This window comes from Cornus florida, unplaced genomic scaffold (genome assembly GCF_030987335.1).
Source record: "Cornus florida cultivar Cherokee Brave unplaced genomic scaffold, ASM3098733v1 CherokeeBrave_3.0.0_Hap2_Chr01, whole genome shotgun sequence".
NCBI classification, from domain to species: domain Eukaryota; kingdom Viridiplantae; phylum Streptophyta; class Magnoliopsida; order Cornales; family Cornaceae; genus Cornus; species Cornus florida.
In genome coordinates, this window is record NW_026775571.1 from 23,950,837 (window position 1) to 23,967,747 (window position 16,911).

Consider the following 16,911-nt stretch of genomic DNA (forward strand, 5'->3'; position numbering starts at 1 on the left):
CTGAGATATTTTGAAAATATTTTTGGGAAAAGGACAAAAGTGGTTGGTAGGGTGGTACAACTAGAGAAGATCAATCATTTGGATAAGGACAAGGTAGTTCGATCGATCGATCGAATAATGATGTTGGATCGATCAAACTTTTGAGATCTCTGAAAATGTCATCATGGCTGTGATCCATCTTGAAGTGCTGAGATCGATCATGTTGGATCGATCGAACTTTGATCTAAGATCGATCGAAGATGTTGATTTCCACCTTTTTCTTCCTTTTACTTCCACTTGGCTCCTTTCTTTAATTCATCCCAAAATTGCTTCATTTCTGCTCTTATTTGGCTGAGTTAGTTTATTTTCGGGATAAGTGCCTGAAAATGGAAATAATACGAAATCAATCTAAAATGGTAAAGTAAGATAGATAAATGTACTAGAATGCTTAAGCTTAAGGGGTTTAAATACGCACTTTTCAGCACTCATCAGTATTAATAGAGGGATAGTCTTTTCACGGTACATGGGCATACCTTTAGACTGATGGTTGTGATAATTAGAAATGTGATACTTTGTATAGAAGGTTGTAATAAGGGAAACGGTTTAGACTCTGTTTATATGGCACTTCATATTCTTCTGTGTTGACTATTTTGTGAGACAGCATGATTATGTGATGATTATTTTCCCCTGATTTGTATGTCTCCCTTTCTAATTCCTATTCTTTATTTGGATTCATGGGGGTATTAAAGAGTGGTGGTTAGGCATTTCTTGTTGAGCTGTGGCTGCTCATTCCTATTATATATACATTTTTTCAGGTTATGGACAAGAGGTCGTAGAAGGAGTTCCTCCACAGCCATGGATAGATGTTGGGTTTTATTTTGTTGTATATCTTTGTATAAATAGAAAATGTATATTTTGAGACCGGTATATATATTTGTAAATATTTTTTTCAAAACAGATCGTGATAAAATATTGTAATTAAAGGGTTATGGGATTTTAATTATAAAACCTCCTTTTATATTTTCAGATAATGTATGGACAAGGAAATGGACTTTGTGTATGCATGTTGGGACAAGGTACTTTATTTAACATGACTTTTGAAACAAGGGATTTTCTTATTATCAGCCTTGAGTATTAAAGTTTTATCTCAAATTTTTGAACAGTGTTTCAGGGCTCGGTCAAACATTTCTGAATATGAGTATTTCTTTGTTCTGTTTTATGTTCACAACCTGAATTACGGTCTAGGGTCGTGACACCCAAGGTGTTAGGCTCGAGCTTTAAGACTATGGGCTTGAGCTTTAGGTATTAGTGCTCGATCTCTGAGGCTTGGCACGAGGTCCTAGGAGCTTAGATCAACTTTTCAAATTCCGACACATCATGTGCTTGAGCTCTTAGGCAAAGTCTCGAGCACCCTGTGGTTGGGCTCGAGCTCTAAGGGTCAGGATTTTTGCTTTCTTGCCTTTGGAATTTTTTGTCTTTTTCTGCTGAGCTCGAGCCATAGAACTGAGGCTCGAGCTTTTGAACTTGAAACTCCCCAAAATTCACCATTTTAACTATCGGCTTGCTTTGAATGACCGGCAACGACTTGATAAACTTTTTTATCATTTTTTTCATCATAAAAGCCCGGTTTTAACCATTTCTTTGGGAAAGTACCTAAAATCACGAAAGACACAAAAATCAGTCTAACAATAGATAAAAGTATCACTTTAGATCTTAACATACGTATATTTAGGGGCTCGAATATGCAATATTCAGCACTCATCAAAATCTACCTAATAAAATTCAATTTAACCTCTTTATCTATTTATTATTATGAATTTTTTAATAAAAGAAAATCTAATTAGACAAGAATTATTAATATAAAAAATATTTATTAATTGATATATAAAATAAAATAATATAATTTTTATAAAACTCAAGCCCAAATTAGCTTTTATTATGAGTTTCTTAATAAAATGAAATCTAATTAGACAAGTATATATTTAAAGAAAATAAAATAATTTCTATAAAACTCTATCACAAATTTCTTATTTTTTCAAAAACTCTAGCACAAATTAGCTTTTATTATGAGTTTTTAATAAAATGAAATCTAATTAGACAAGTATTTTTAATATAAAAAATTATTTATTAATTGATATAAAAAGAGGCTTTCAAAGAGTTTTTTAAAACTTTAACACAAATTACCTATTCATATATTTATTATAAGTTTTTTTAATAAAAGGAAATCTAATTAGACAAGAATTATTAATATAAAAAATATTTATTAATTGATATAAAAAGAGTTTTTAAAAGAGTTTCTATTTAAACTCTAACACAAATTACCTATGTATTTATTTATGATAAAATATTTATTAATTGATATAAAAAGAATAGTTATTTTTTATATATAATTATCACAATATAATCGGCTCGGCCCAGTTATGATTATGTCATTATTAGTAGAGGGCACATGTAATTATTCTATTAATCTAAGAAGCCTATAAATAGAGGCATGGAGGAAAGAGGAAGGGGTTCATAAATTAAGAATTCTAGAAATCCAAAATTCCAGAGAGAAATTCAGAAGAGCATAGACTCAGAATTTCAGAGTGAAATAGCTTTACTAAATTGTTTCAATAGTTATTTATTTATACTCTACCACAAATTAGCTTTTATTATGAGTTTCTTAATAAAATTAAATCTAAATAGACAAGGATACATTTAAAGAAAATAAAATAATTTCTATAAAACCCTATCAGAAATTACCAATTTTATTTTTAATAAAACTCTATCACATTAGACAAAGATATATTTAAAAAGTTTCTATAAAACTCTAACACAAATTACCTATTTATCTATTTATTATGAGTTTTTTTAATAAAATGAAATCTAATTAGACAAGTATTATTAATATAAAAAATTATTTATTAATTGTTATAAAAAGAGATTTTAAAAGAGTTTCTATAAAACTGTAACACAAATTACCTACTTATCTATTAATTATAGGTTTTTTTAATAAAAGTAAATCTAATTAGACAAGAATTATTAATATAAAAAATATTTTTTAATTAATATAAAAAATACAATAATTTTTCCAAAACTCTACCACAAATTACCTTTTATTATTAGCTAGAAGACTCTTTAATTTTATTTGGAATCATAGAAAAATCAGGAGGGGCAATGATATGGGTGCCCAACTGACATACTGCATGCAACACAACATGGAAGTGTATGGAAATGGTTTCAGTGGAGTGTTGAAATCTCCCTGCTACAACATGATTCCTTTGATTATGAGATAAAGTGACCAAAAAGATTGCCACTTGTTCATATATAGTTAAAAATTTAGAATCCTTCGGCCCTATACCTTTCAGGGTATTACACAATGTTCTGAAAACTACAGGGTACATCCTAAAATTTTCATAACATCTTTCTCTATGGCTGTTTAAAATCTCCATAACATACGTTTCCCCTTGTAAAATGGAATCCCCACAACGGCTCTTTTGATAGAAGTTCTTCTCTTCTAAAAGAGCATCAAATATTAAGACACTCTTATTGTCCTCCTCATCGTCATATAATTGAATTATTCTTCTTATATTGTTCCAGATATCCATTGCCCTATTGAAAGATTTAATACAAGCAAAACATTTAAGTTAATAAGAAAATCAATTAAATAGTAAACAAAACATTTAAGTAATAAATAAAACATTTAAATAATAAACAAAGCATTTAAGTAGTAATAGGCATCCAAGAAATAAAAGTATTTAAGTTATTACAATCATCCAAATGTGAGATAGTAATAAGTTAAACGATGACACAAAACACAATCATCCATAAAGAAAGAATCAAACATTTAGTGCCCAACCAATTCTCATCTCCTCAAGTAACGTAAAAAAAAAATTCTTCCACTTCTCAGAATCATGTAACAACTTCGATACCTTAGCAAATTGGGCCATCTTAATTTCAGGTATTTTTGTAAAAAGAACATGTAGGCGTCAAACATTTCATCATCTATATCCTTTTTAGATGGAGAGAGAACTTTATCATCTCCTTTCTCACATGAAGATACACGAGTAGAAGTAGAAGATGTTTTAACTGCTTTCTCTTTTGCAGCTTCAATTCTCTCAATTCTCCTCGCAGAATTCTCATTCATGTTTGACAAGAATGCAACCATACTGGGAGATAAATCATCTCTTTTGGCTTTCTAACCTTTACGTAAAGGTGGGGGACTGACCTGACAACCCTTTTCCTCATCATCGTCATCATTGGGAGTGGGCAAAATGATCGCGGGGAGTGCTGTAGTGGACGGGTAGGCATGTATCCCTGTTGCATATGTATCTCCATATATAGTCGACATCTTGTCAAAATGCTTACATCCATGCCTACGAAACTTATTTACACCCGTAACAACCCACAAATTTTGTTACAATATTAACCTCATAACAAAGAATATACAAGATTTTATTATTTATTTAGGACTAATAATTAAATTATTAACCTTGCTAAACCTGTCCCATCTCTCATCCTCAACTATAACCATGCTCGTCTCATGGTCATATCCCACGTCAGTCTCTGATAATAATTTCTTAAACTGTAAATAAATTTTCCTCAACTGGTTAAACTTATTCCGAAGTTAGGTTAAACCAAATTTTCTCCATGTTTGAACCTTTATTTCTTTTACTATATTATTCCAACAATTTCTATTATATGTTGTGCCAATACGATTACCAGGCCTAACTTGTTCCTCCATAATATTAATGAATTTTTCAATGAGTGAGTCATCCCATAACAATTTTCCATCCTTCGTAACTTTAGCCACTCCTTCCCTTCAATTGTAAGATAATCACCACATTGTTCCACATTCTCAATATTCATATCCATCTAACAGATTAATAACAACACTATAATTAATAACAACAAAAATAATATATATTGACTAGAACATATAGACTAACCTATTAATGTTCAAATATTCAGTTAGACAACCCACTTAAACATTAATGTTCTAAATTAAACATGGATTGAACTGCAACTATTATGTTCACCCCAGTGACAAGTCAGTCTTAATAAACTACTGTAAGATTCAGTTGCCTCGTCATTGTGAAAAAACAAAGATTTAAATAATAGATTCATTCAAGCAATTTTCAGCAGAATTTACGTCATAAAATAAAAAATAAAAGGAAAATATGTGTGTGTGTGTGTGTGCGAGCGCGTGCGTGCGCATGTGAAGCATTATATATTACTAGAAGATGTGTGTGTGTGTGTGTGTGTGTGTGTGAAGCATTATATATTAAAGCAAACTTAATAATAGGTCCATATCCATATTGTGAAGAAAAAATGTCAATTCAAGATAAGACCCCCAAAGAGTTGTCTTTGTTTCATTTAATGGAAAACATATTATCAATACTATCATAAAATGATCAAATTGACCTGCTCAAGTCAATCTGAGTCTTGGAAGTAATTTTTATTAGCAACCGAGAATATAAGTAAATAAATACATAGAATTGTAGTTACACATTCACTTATGTCCAATATCTTTAAGGGAATTAGAACCTTCTATCAGTAGAGCTATGATTACAGAGGCTCAACTAGAAGAGTTCATGGACATGTGGACTATACATAATAATGAAGTTAATGTATCAGAATTCCACAAAATTATACGTTTATATTAAGAAAAAGCAAAACCACCCAAAACAAATCCATGTGTTATACTGAATATGATCTAATAAAATAGAAGGACAATTTGACAATGATTCTAAACAGAAAATTTCAATTAGAACTCTACTCAATAGAACAATTGAATAATAGTAATACTACAAAACAATATTCATGCAAGCACTCAAAATCGAAATCCCAGTATAACTAAAAATAATTAATTTCAATTACAAAAATGGATCTGGGTTTAAGATCAACAAAAAATTCAACCAAAACCCAGAAATAAAAAAATATAATCTCGATTCAACTAAAACCCTGAAATGGAGAAATTGAAAAATAAAAATATAAATATAAAATTAACATCACCATGAAAAAGAGTGCATAATAGAGAATATTTTAAGAAAGGTACCATAGGGTGGCTGTTTCTATTTCTTCCTTCAGACGCTGAATACCGAGAGAGAAATCGCCTCACACAACTGCAAGAGAGAAAACAAGTCACCTCACACAACTGCAAGAAAGAAAACAAATCACCTCTAGAATCGAAGAACACTTGTAATCACACTATTACAAGTATTTTAGGGCTTCAAATGACTTACACTCTTCAATATTGTAACGATCCGGATTTCTCAACCCGGTGCGTTAGTGATGAACCGGAAGTTGACCCGATAACGGACCCGAAATGCGGAAGCGAAAGAAGCCAAATGACCTCAAGAGATGTACGTCATTCCTAAGGCCCCAAAATGACTCTCCATGAAGCCACGAAACTCAAATGAGCCAAGCAAATGAAGCAAGAATACCTAACCCGAAAAGAGATGAACTAAGGGCAAAATGGTCATTTCTCACTGAAAAGGGTGCCACCGTGCACACCATTGGAAGGACAACGAAAAATGAACAAAATTAGATCAAGAATCGTCTGATTCTGAGTCCAGGCAGAAAAGATATGAAATTCTAACACCCGATGCGAAAGTTATGAAGCAATGACTTAACATTTTCCAATATTTTCATAATAAACTTTGAAAACAAAAGTGCATAGAAAACGAGATACATGTCATTGGCCTCTGGCCTCATCTCATACATATTAAATACATTGAACAGAGTGCACTTACGTACACTTTACATATACGAATTAACGAATGCAAGTTTAAACAAATAAGGCTACAAAGAGGCATCTTATGCTAACACTTGCATAAAATAGAAACTTAGAAACTGTAAGCCATCCAAGGAGCAATGGAATCTTCAAATCCTGAGTCCTGTACCTCAATTGGAATTAAAATCCCAATTACCACCAAAATGAAATCGCCCCAAATTTTCAGTCCGCAAAACAGATTTTTCAGCTTGCTACCTTCAACTCACTAGAGAATTGAATCTCTAGATACCAAAGCAAAACTAGGAGTTAGGCTAGATCCTTCAAGGGTTTTGAAGAAGAGGATGAGGGGAACAAAAAGTGTTCCAAGTTCAAAGTTCTAAGGTGAGTGAAAGGGCACAAAAAATGAAGTCAAAGCTACTAGTCAAGCTTTTCTCCAATGGTGGCTTCCTTAGGGTTCTTGAGAGGAAAGTGATGAATGAATTAAAATGTGTAAACCTTAAGCTAAATTGGTGGGCTTCTCCACTCACTAGGTGCTCTTGCACTACCTCTCACACACACACTAATGCAAGACTAAAGGTGAGTCCCACACTTGTCATGAATCCAAGTAAGCTTCCAAGATTAAATATTAACCCTACACTTGTCAACCATCCATGCCAACAAGTGCACCAATCCTAGGACAACAAGTGGGTGAATCTCCAACCTCCATGTGTCATGAGATAAAGCCTCCAAGTGGTTCCACCACAAAATCAACAAGTGGCACCATAGGAATGTGACACTTGTCACATTTTCTGAAAATTACAAAAAAGTCATTTTTGAAAATATCTTCCAATTTAATTTGCAAAATGGTCCCTAAGACGAAAAATAATTACTTTACTTAATTACCCAAAAACCCCTCAAGTTATGGATAATTGCAAAAAGTCTTGTTTTAATGGCTTTTACAAAGAAAGTAAGCATTTCATATGCATTTCTACAAAAGTAAAAATGTAGATGTCATGGAATTTAAATTTCATGAATGTATGCAAAACCGGAATCAAATCCGAGCACAAAAAATGAGGTTATGCAAGTAAAAGTGAAAAACGAGAAGAGGACGAAATAAGAAAAAGACGAAAAATGAATAGTGTCAAAAAAAAAAAAAATGTGGAAATAACTCGATCCTCAAAGGAAGTTGTCAATCCAAAGGAAAGAGTCTCAGAAACTGATGAGCACCGAAAAGTGCGCATTTAAACCCGTTAAGCTTAAGCATTCTAGTACCTTTATCTATCTTACTTTGCCGTTTTAGACTTATTACGTGTTATTTATATTTTCAGGCACTAATCCCAAAATTGAGCTAACTCAGCCAAATAAGAGCTTAATTGAAGCAATCCTGAGATAAACCAAAGGAGGGAGCAAAGTGGAGAAAGAAAGGAGCAAAAATGAATCAAAGTTGTGCAGCTGAAAAGTTCGATCGATCCAACTTAGAGTTCGATCGATCGAACATCTATGATCGATCACAGTACTTCTCGATAGATCCAACCTTGGCCTTTGCTGAAATTCCAAGTTCGATCGATCTAACATCATATTCGATCGATCGAACCCTATTTTGTCCTATTCAAATGATTGATCTTATCCACAGCTATACGCCTACCAACCACTTTTGTCCTTTTTCCGGAGGAGTCAGACCACTTCGATCGATCCAAGATGCAGTTCGATCGATCGAACCCATCTTCGATCGATCCAAGTTAAGGTTCGATCGATCGAACTTCCTCCAGCGAGAAAAAGTTAAAGTCCAGCCCATTTATTCCGTCCTTCACCCAATCATTGGAGAATATGCCTTGCACGACCACAGCTCATCATAGGGTGTATTTTACCTACCTATATAAGGAATATGATACACTTTTTGGAGGAGCTCTCTCTAGTCTCTTGTCACACATTGAAAATCATCTTGGAGGCTATTCTTGGAGAGGAAGAAGGGAGGAAGCTAGAGCACCATTGGAGGAGATCTTCACCAACAAGGAGCAGCCATGGAGTTAGCCCTTGAGGGTTGGATCATCACTACCATGAGTGGCTAGACATCTTCTTGGGGCTAGAGTTAGCCCCAAGCATGCTTTCTATACTCTAATCTTGTGTATTATTGAGGGATTAGTGTTGTATGATACATCTTAATATTCATGTATATATAAATCTTGATTATTTCATGGTTTGTATGGTTTAATGCTTCCAATTGACTATTCTATTCTACCCATATGTCTATGTATGCTAGAGTAGGATATTCATGTGCTTATCTCTAGATTTAGTGTTTTTGATGCATGTCTATGTGTATTGATGCTATAGATCTAGAGATTATCAAGATGATATGCTTAATGAATGCTATTTTGGTTCATTTGATGGTTTATGCCTATTCTTGATGGTTTGTGCCTCTCCCCTATTCTAGATAGCTTTATTTTCATGCTAGTAGTGTAGATTTAGTGTAGTGGTAGTATAATGATAGATGGTAGGACAATCTACTCTTGATGTTTGATGTTCCATGCTTGTGAGTCCAAATGGCATATTCCTCTAATATTGTGTTGTATGTGGATTGTGAGCTTAATAAAGGATTAATGACTTGTTTTGATCTATTGTGCTATCCCCATGTTGTCTAGACAATATATGCTCTATTATTTAGATATATTGTGCTCTTCACATGATGTTTAGACAATACTTGCTTGATTTGTCATCCTTGCCAATTGAATCAACCTAATGCACACACACCCTTATCATATTGCAACACATCCATTACCCTCAATTGATCACTTGTTAGTAGTATAGAAAAGTATTGCTTGGTGGTGATCTCTACACCCCAAGACCTCTCTCTCTCTTGTTTACCTCATATTATTTTATTTAGTTGAATTCAATTTAGCTTAATCAACCAACCAACCAATTGTGTGATCACTCGACCTACTAACCCTAATTACCATAGTTTCACAACTCGATACACCATCAAATCCCTTGGGACGATCCCTACTCGCCCTATCTATATTTTATATAGAGAAAGGTAGTAGTGGCTTTTTATAAATGTAAAACTTGGCCACCTCCTAAATTCACACAACTCTTCAAGCTTGACTTGGTATCGCGACCCTTATAAAAGAGGACCCGGTCAGAAACCATTTCCGAGCACTCGAGACGACACTAAGAGGCAAGAAATCGAACCCGAAAAGGAAAAGATAATGAAAAAAAAAATTTATCCGCAAAATTTGAAGATAAAGGGAAAAGGAAGAAAATGACCAGGTCATTACAAATATCACGAGGTTTGTTTGTGTCGCCTCCCAAATCACCAAACGTCTAGGGTTTCAGAGGAGAGAGAAAATATCAGGTCGAATGTTACAAATGGCTTTTAAACTTGTTTCTTCCGCTACAGTGTTCGACATAACTTATTTCCTCCGTTACAGTGCTTCTATTGTGCAAACAGTATTGAAACAAGAAAAAATACCATTTTGGTGTTTCACTTTTTGGCCCAATTTTTGACAATGTTTTAGTACTGTTTAAAACAAAACAACAGCTACCAAACATGTTTTGGGCTTGAAATGAGGCCGTGTAACAAAAACACCTAAAACAAAATAGCTACCAAACAGGCCCTAATAATGTTTTGTACAGTAATATCTAAATTGAGTTTTATGATAAAAATATCATACCTCTAAGATTAACCCTAATGAAGCAAAGAAGATCAAAAGTTGAAGTTAGGAGCATCAAAGTTAATTTGGACTTTAAAGGCCAAAAATAAACCTCAAAGTTCAAGATACGAAGACAAAGGCTCAATGATTAACATCAAAGCTTGACGAAAAGGGTAGATAGATTGGTGAGTTACTTAGGAATTACTGTCAAAGTAACTATGAATTTTCTTGAAGCTTATCTTATAGGATCATGCACATTCACATTCTTGTGCATAGTTAATCCTTCAAATATCCCAGGTGTTAGTCATGTGCTTCAACATTTAACCTAGATAAGTGCACAAGGCCATAAAGTTCCCTGAAGTGAAAAACATTCAAGAGTTGAACTTTCGGTCGACTGGTATATTGAATCAGTTGACCGGTATCTAAATAAAATTGAGACAGTAGCCTTGCAAACTGAAAACCTGTACCAGTTAATTGATGGATGAATCGGTCCATTGGTTTAGAAGTTTTAGCCGACTAAAAACTTGCATCAGCCGACTGGTATGGCTTAAATTCAAAACCAACGGCCATATTTGCATTTAATGATCCCCAATAACCCTCCAACAACTATAATCTTCAGATTTCTCTTTATATAATGGCTGGATATGTATAAGATACATATCTTTGACAGAGCATTGAAGATCACTTAATATCTACACTTGAGCATTAGTTACATCTTTCATTCTCTCACTCATTTCTTCATAGACTTGAGCTTCAATTTGATTCATTAATACTCTAGTCTTGTGAACTTGTGAGTTGAATATCTATTTTTTCAAGAGATATACATGTACTAAACACTTCCTTCATTTACTATAAAGGGTTGGTGTGACTCAAAGAAAGCCCAAGAGAAGGAGTTTCTCTTAGCAACGAAAGAAGAAGCAAGTTCACTTCAAATTGTACGGGTTTGCTCTCCACCACAAAGGAGGGATCTTAGTGGATTTGGGAAAGTCTCATGAGAGATCTTGAGCCAAGGAATAGGAGTTTTCGAACTTCGCTAAATCGGCTTGTCATAATTTGCAATTTCTTTTCCCTTATTTCCTTTATTATTTTGCTTTTACTACTTGGTTTATTATCCATCTTATTGCACAATTACATAAAATTATTTGTTTCTAAATTGCATATCTATAAATTGAAAATTAGTCATTGTTTACTATAGAATCTTTTCACCCCCTTCTGGAGTCAATACTTGGGTAACAACATGTAATTTGAGAAATTATTATATAGTGAGGGAGTATATGATCTCGGCTAGTCACAGGCAGTCATTCAAGTAAAAATCCGACACATTTACTTGCATGATAGTATGTGATTGACCGAGCCATGTAAAAATTTCTTTGTAAATTTGTGTGGTGATATGATTAACAAACAATATCGTACTATATTTGAAAAATTAAAATCTAGTCAAATAAGTTAGGAAGCACGGGTACAAATACGGGACACAGGTATGATATGATAAGGGCACGAATATAGATATGAGACACATGTACGATACAATAAGGATACAATGATATGACAACTTTTAAAAAATACGGACACGAATACGGACACATCCTGAATACATAAAAAAAATAATAATACAAATATATTATTATATGTAAAATATAGAATTTTTTACTCTTTTTATCCATACAATCGTGAATACTAATTTGAAGTTTAGAATTGAATATTTGTTATTTTTGTTTTCTTAAATTTTATGTTACTTCTTTAATTAACCCATACTATTTTTTAAATTTCCTAGCATCTCCTACTCGTTGACCAATCATTGATCCGATAGGCCTGGATTTGGGTCTGGGTTAAAGAATGGGCCGTTCCAGACCGTCTTGGCCCGGCCCACGCCATATTTACCACAACTATACGAACATGCTGCGCGAAGCGCCTATTCTCAGAAAGAAGAAAAACACAGTACGGCGGAGTTGAAAAAGGTTTCTCACCGCCACCACGCCGCTTCGTCTCTCCGCCCCTGCCTCCGCCGCTTGTCATCCTTTATCGTAATCAATCTTTCCATCATCTTGTTTTGACTAAGGGTTTTCAATATATATATATATGCATCTCTGCGCGCGCGCACACATGTTCGTATATTGTAGACAAGTATGAAATTGGTATATTTTAAATTAATTGTTCCCAATCTCAGGATTATCATGGGTACATCAAATAACAGAGACCTCTTGACCTCGTTTAGTCCGGCTTTAGACTTCTTAGCTATCAGTTCTGGAGATGGTCGAATTAAGGTACCCAACTTGTAACTCTCTCGAAACATCTGTAACTGAGCGATATTCAATATTTAGTTGAATATGAATATGGTATAAGTTTGGTGTATAATAAGGCTGAATAATGTACTTTTTAGGAAATGTATATATGAATATGTACGTTTTTGTTTTATTAATGGGTTTTATGAGGTTTAGGTGTATGTAAAAATGATCTTTTTGTTTTGCTTCTTAGATTTGGGACACTTCGAAGGGTCAGCTCCAGATTGAGTTTACAGATATTGTGTCAAACGATGGAGTCAATTTATTGACTAAGCCGGGTAGTGGGCACCTTTCGGTTGATTATACGTGCATGAAGTGGCTGTCTTTGGACAAAAAGGTTGGTTTTTCTACACATAATCTAATACGGTATTGCTTCATTGATGCTGTTCTGAAACTGTGACCCATAATTTTATGTTTTGCAATTGGCATATTCATCATTTTCAGAAAAAGAGGAAGCTTGGTAGTTCGTTGTTGGTGTTAGGGACCGGTAGTGGTGATGTTTTAGCCCTGGATGTATCTGCGGGTCAATTGAAGTGGAGAGTCAGTGACTGCCATCCCGGGTGAGTTTCTTGCTGAAATTTTATACTATGATGAATGTTATACTACTGTTGGATGGCTGATGAATGAAGCTGCGAGCTAACATATCAGGCTAGATCAGTAACAGTTCGTTCAAGCTAGGTCACCAATTATATGAATTAAGTCTGAGCATGTGTTTGAAGTTTAATTTCTTAGCCAGCAAACTTTTATCACGCAGACCTCAACTCAGTTTGGAGGTTGAACCCTTTTGTTATTGTTTAAAGAAGCTTGAACCTTTTTTTTTTATAGGTTCCATATAATCATATTAATGAAATTTCTAATGGAACTTACATAAATAAACAACAGGGGCATTGGCCCGCGTGGTATGAATTCTCCTCCCCAAAAGGGAGATGAGTGGTTCGAGCCCCTGTTCACGGGAAATTGTTAATTCTAATATAAAGCTAGAAGAACTAAGCTAGAAATTTACCCTCGTTTTGTTTGGTTGGATGGAAGAGAAGAGAATAAGCTCACAATTTATAATGTTCGTTAAGAGAGAAGGGAAGAGAGTTCTAAATTGGTTTTACTATTATACCAATCACTATCTATAATATTGTAAATTGTAGAAGATAGTATTGTAATTTAAAACTTGTATAATTTAGGATAGTAGTGTAATTCAGAACTTCTATAATAGCCCCACTTGTCTTCCCTCCTCTCTTCTGCCCATGTTTGGAACTAAGCTTGAATGAATTAGTTAAGCTCGGGTCAGAGCCTTGGTTCGACTCCAACTTGTCAAAATTTTACTGAACGAAGCCTGAATAATCAGTACTTGATTCAATGTGGTTCATTTGCTGCCCTGTACTTTTGTAGCTGTCACCATTGGTATATGGAAATAGTGTTGGTGAATTTATATATTTTATTCACAATATATCACAAACTATAAGAGCACCTTTTTATCTTCTCTCCACCCCCCTTCCTTCTTTCCTACCAAACAAAGCATTAGAGTATATTACGAAGTTGTAAATGCAAATTCGTATTAGCTGTTCTTAAATTGTTAAGAGCCTAATGTAAAACATTGAGTGTTAAATCCATATAACAAGCTCATGAGGTTATTGAATAAAGTTCAATCTCATCAAATATAAATAAACTAAGCTTGAATGAACTAGTTAAGCTCAGGTCAGAGCCTTGGTTTGACTCCAACTTGTCAAAATTTTACTGAACGAAGCTTGAATAATCAGTACTTGATTCAATGTGGTTCATTTGCTGCCCTGTACTTTTGTAGTTGTCACCATTGGTATATGGAAATAGTGTTGGTGAATTTATATATTTTATTCACAATATATCACAAAATATAAGAGCACCTTTTTATTTATTTATTTATTTTGTATAGTCTTCAGCCCGTATTGACTTTTGCTTATTTGTACCATGAATTACATGGAGTTTCTAATTGCTTTCATTCAGAGCTTTATATGATGATATGATACACTATTGATACTATTTGGCTTTATCTATATAGTGCATCCAGAACCTGGTAAAATATTGAGAAAACTACAGTTTAATGGTAATTTCAGAAAGTAACTTGTGCAATTAAGAACCATAATGTGATTTGTAGCTTGCAACCTTTCTTTGAGAGTGTAATCAGTTAATTTGCTACTCATCAAATTAATGGTGTTAATAGAACATATGTAATATAAAAATGAAACACCTACATTTTTAAAACCTGACAACATTTTCTTAAATTTTAATGACAATATATGCAGGGGTGTCACTGCCATTTCATTTCCTACAGATTGTTCATGCATTTACACAGCGGGTACAGATGGAATAATTTGTGAACTTGATTCCATGACTGGGAACTTGTTGGGCAAGTTCAAAGCTTCTACAAAGGCAATATCTTCTATGTCTGTTTCGCCAGGTTTATACCGTTACTCTTGCTTTATTTTCTGTAGAGTAGTAAGCATTTATTCTCCCTAGTGGGCTATCTGGGCTCCTATCATAAACGTCTAGGTGATGCAAGTTGCTTGAAACACCAAGGTGATTCTTCCTAGATAGCCATTTTTTATTTTATTTTTGATAAATAAAATGTATTAGAAAGCGTTCAAAAGTGGAACGCATCCCAAGAGATATACAAGGAACCAAACAAAAACCCTATGGACCCAAAGAACCCAAAAAGTCCACAATCTCATCTAAAGATATACAATTTCTCCCCATCACCCAACTAAAAAGAGAACTAATAATAACAAATTTCAGCGCCACAATGGTGGTTTCCTTCCCATCAAAAGATCTTCTATTTCGCTCTTTCCAGATGCTCCACCAAACACAAAGGGGGGTTACCCTCCAACAGACATGAGCATCAACCCACCCCCCCCCCCCCCGCGGCCCCTCTAAATGTCAATCAACTCCCTTGAAGACTGAGGCATAACCCAATGGATGCCAAAAGACCAAAAATAAGACTCCAGCAATCATAAGCCATAGGACAATGCAAAAGAAGGTGATCCACAGACTCTCCATCATTCTTACACATACAACACCATGATCTGTCTTTTCTTTCTCAAATTGTCCAGACTCAGAATCTTGCCCAAAGCTGCAGTCCAAACAAAAAATGCCACCCTGATAAATTTAAATTTGTATTGGAACACAACTCTGTTATGTCTTGTGTATCTGTAGATATTGCTCTTCTACTGGTGCATAACTGGGCAGAAAAATTTGTACCATTGGAAGTTGTCATTGTAACGGTACATATTGCCTGATGACAAAAAATTAGCTCTAAAACAGTTGTTCATGGAGGTTTTCTGAGTCAGTTACTAGTGAAGAAGATAATTGAGGGAGTTGGTTGTGTTGATGGAATAGATGATCTAGGAGATCAGGAGTAAGACTGGGGCATCATCAACAACTAGACTTGTATGAGATGAGTGGGAATTATGTGTGAGTCTGAGGCATTGGCAATTACTTCATCTGGTCAATTAGTTAGGTGTGAGTTTCTGTTAGGGATTAGGTGTAACCTTTTCTTCACATAATGAATTGATTCGTTCTGGACAAGGTTTTGTGGTATTTTCAATTAGGTGTGAGTTCATGTCATGGTTTAGGTGTTCCTGTAATGAATTGATTTGCCCTTGACAAGGTCTTGTGGTATTTTCCATTTTGATTTTTCCGCATAGAAGTTTGTTGTCTCTTTCCTTGTCTTTTACTCTTCTTCGATTTATTTAATGTCTGTTTGGTTGATTTGATTTGTGATTGGATGAATATTTTAGTTAAAGTTAAAATCAATGTAAAAGAGCAAATGAGACTTGTTCACTCTCCTCTAAGTCTCTTTTGTATCAGAGAATTCATATGGAGTTTTCCGCTGCGCTACTGTCATGTGTTTCAAATGATTTCTTTAAGTAATGAAAAGACAAAAACATTAGAATTACTATTCTCCCTTTTATTTTTATTTTTATTTTTTATTATTCCACCTCCATTATACAAACTAATCTTCACCACTACCACATTCTTTCACTTCAATCAAACCCACCACCATCTCCACCTTTGTCAACCAAACCAATTGCTATCACAACTTCCACCTACTTTTCTCTTTACACCAAATCCCACTAAAACCTCTATCAATCAATCCCATCACCCCACCATCACTGACTCTCATTCCCAGCAAAATGCAAAATAACTTGATTCACTGACTCTCATTCCTCTTGCACACGCAACACCGATTAATCAAAATTTGTTGCCTCTTCCTCAAATAATCAAGTGTCAAGATCCTCCTCAAATCCATTGTCCTTCCAAAGAGAGCTACCTTCAGAGGGAC

General features: G+C 34.2%; 1 protein-coding gene across 2 annotated transcripts in view; it reads left to right on the forward strand.

The window, feature by feature from the left end:
• Positions 1–12,196: 12,196 nt before the first annotated feature.
• LOC132293828 (uncharacterized) overlaps positions 12,197–16,911 on the forward strand; it is a 38,168-nt gene continuing 33,453 nt past the window's right edge. For both annotated transcript variants that reach the window (XM_059791468.1, XM_059791477.1), the window contains exons 1-5: positions 12,197–12,344; positions 12,488–12,584; positions 12,796–12,939; positions 13,047–13,162; positions 14,876–15,030. In XM_059791468.1, the coding sequence (XP_059647451.1) occupies positions 12,495–12,584; positions 12,796–12,939; positions 13,047–13,162; positions 14,876–15,030 (505 nt within the window). In that variant the 5' untranslated portion in view covers positions 12,197–12,344; positions 12,488–12,494. The remainder of the gene's footprint in view (positions 12,345–12,487; positions 12,585–12,795; positions 12,940–13,046; positions 13,163–14,875; positions 15,031–16,911) is intronic.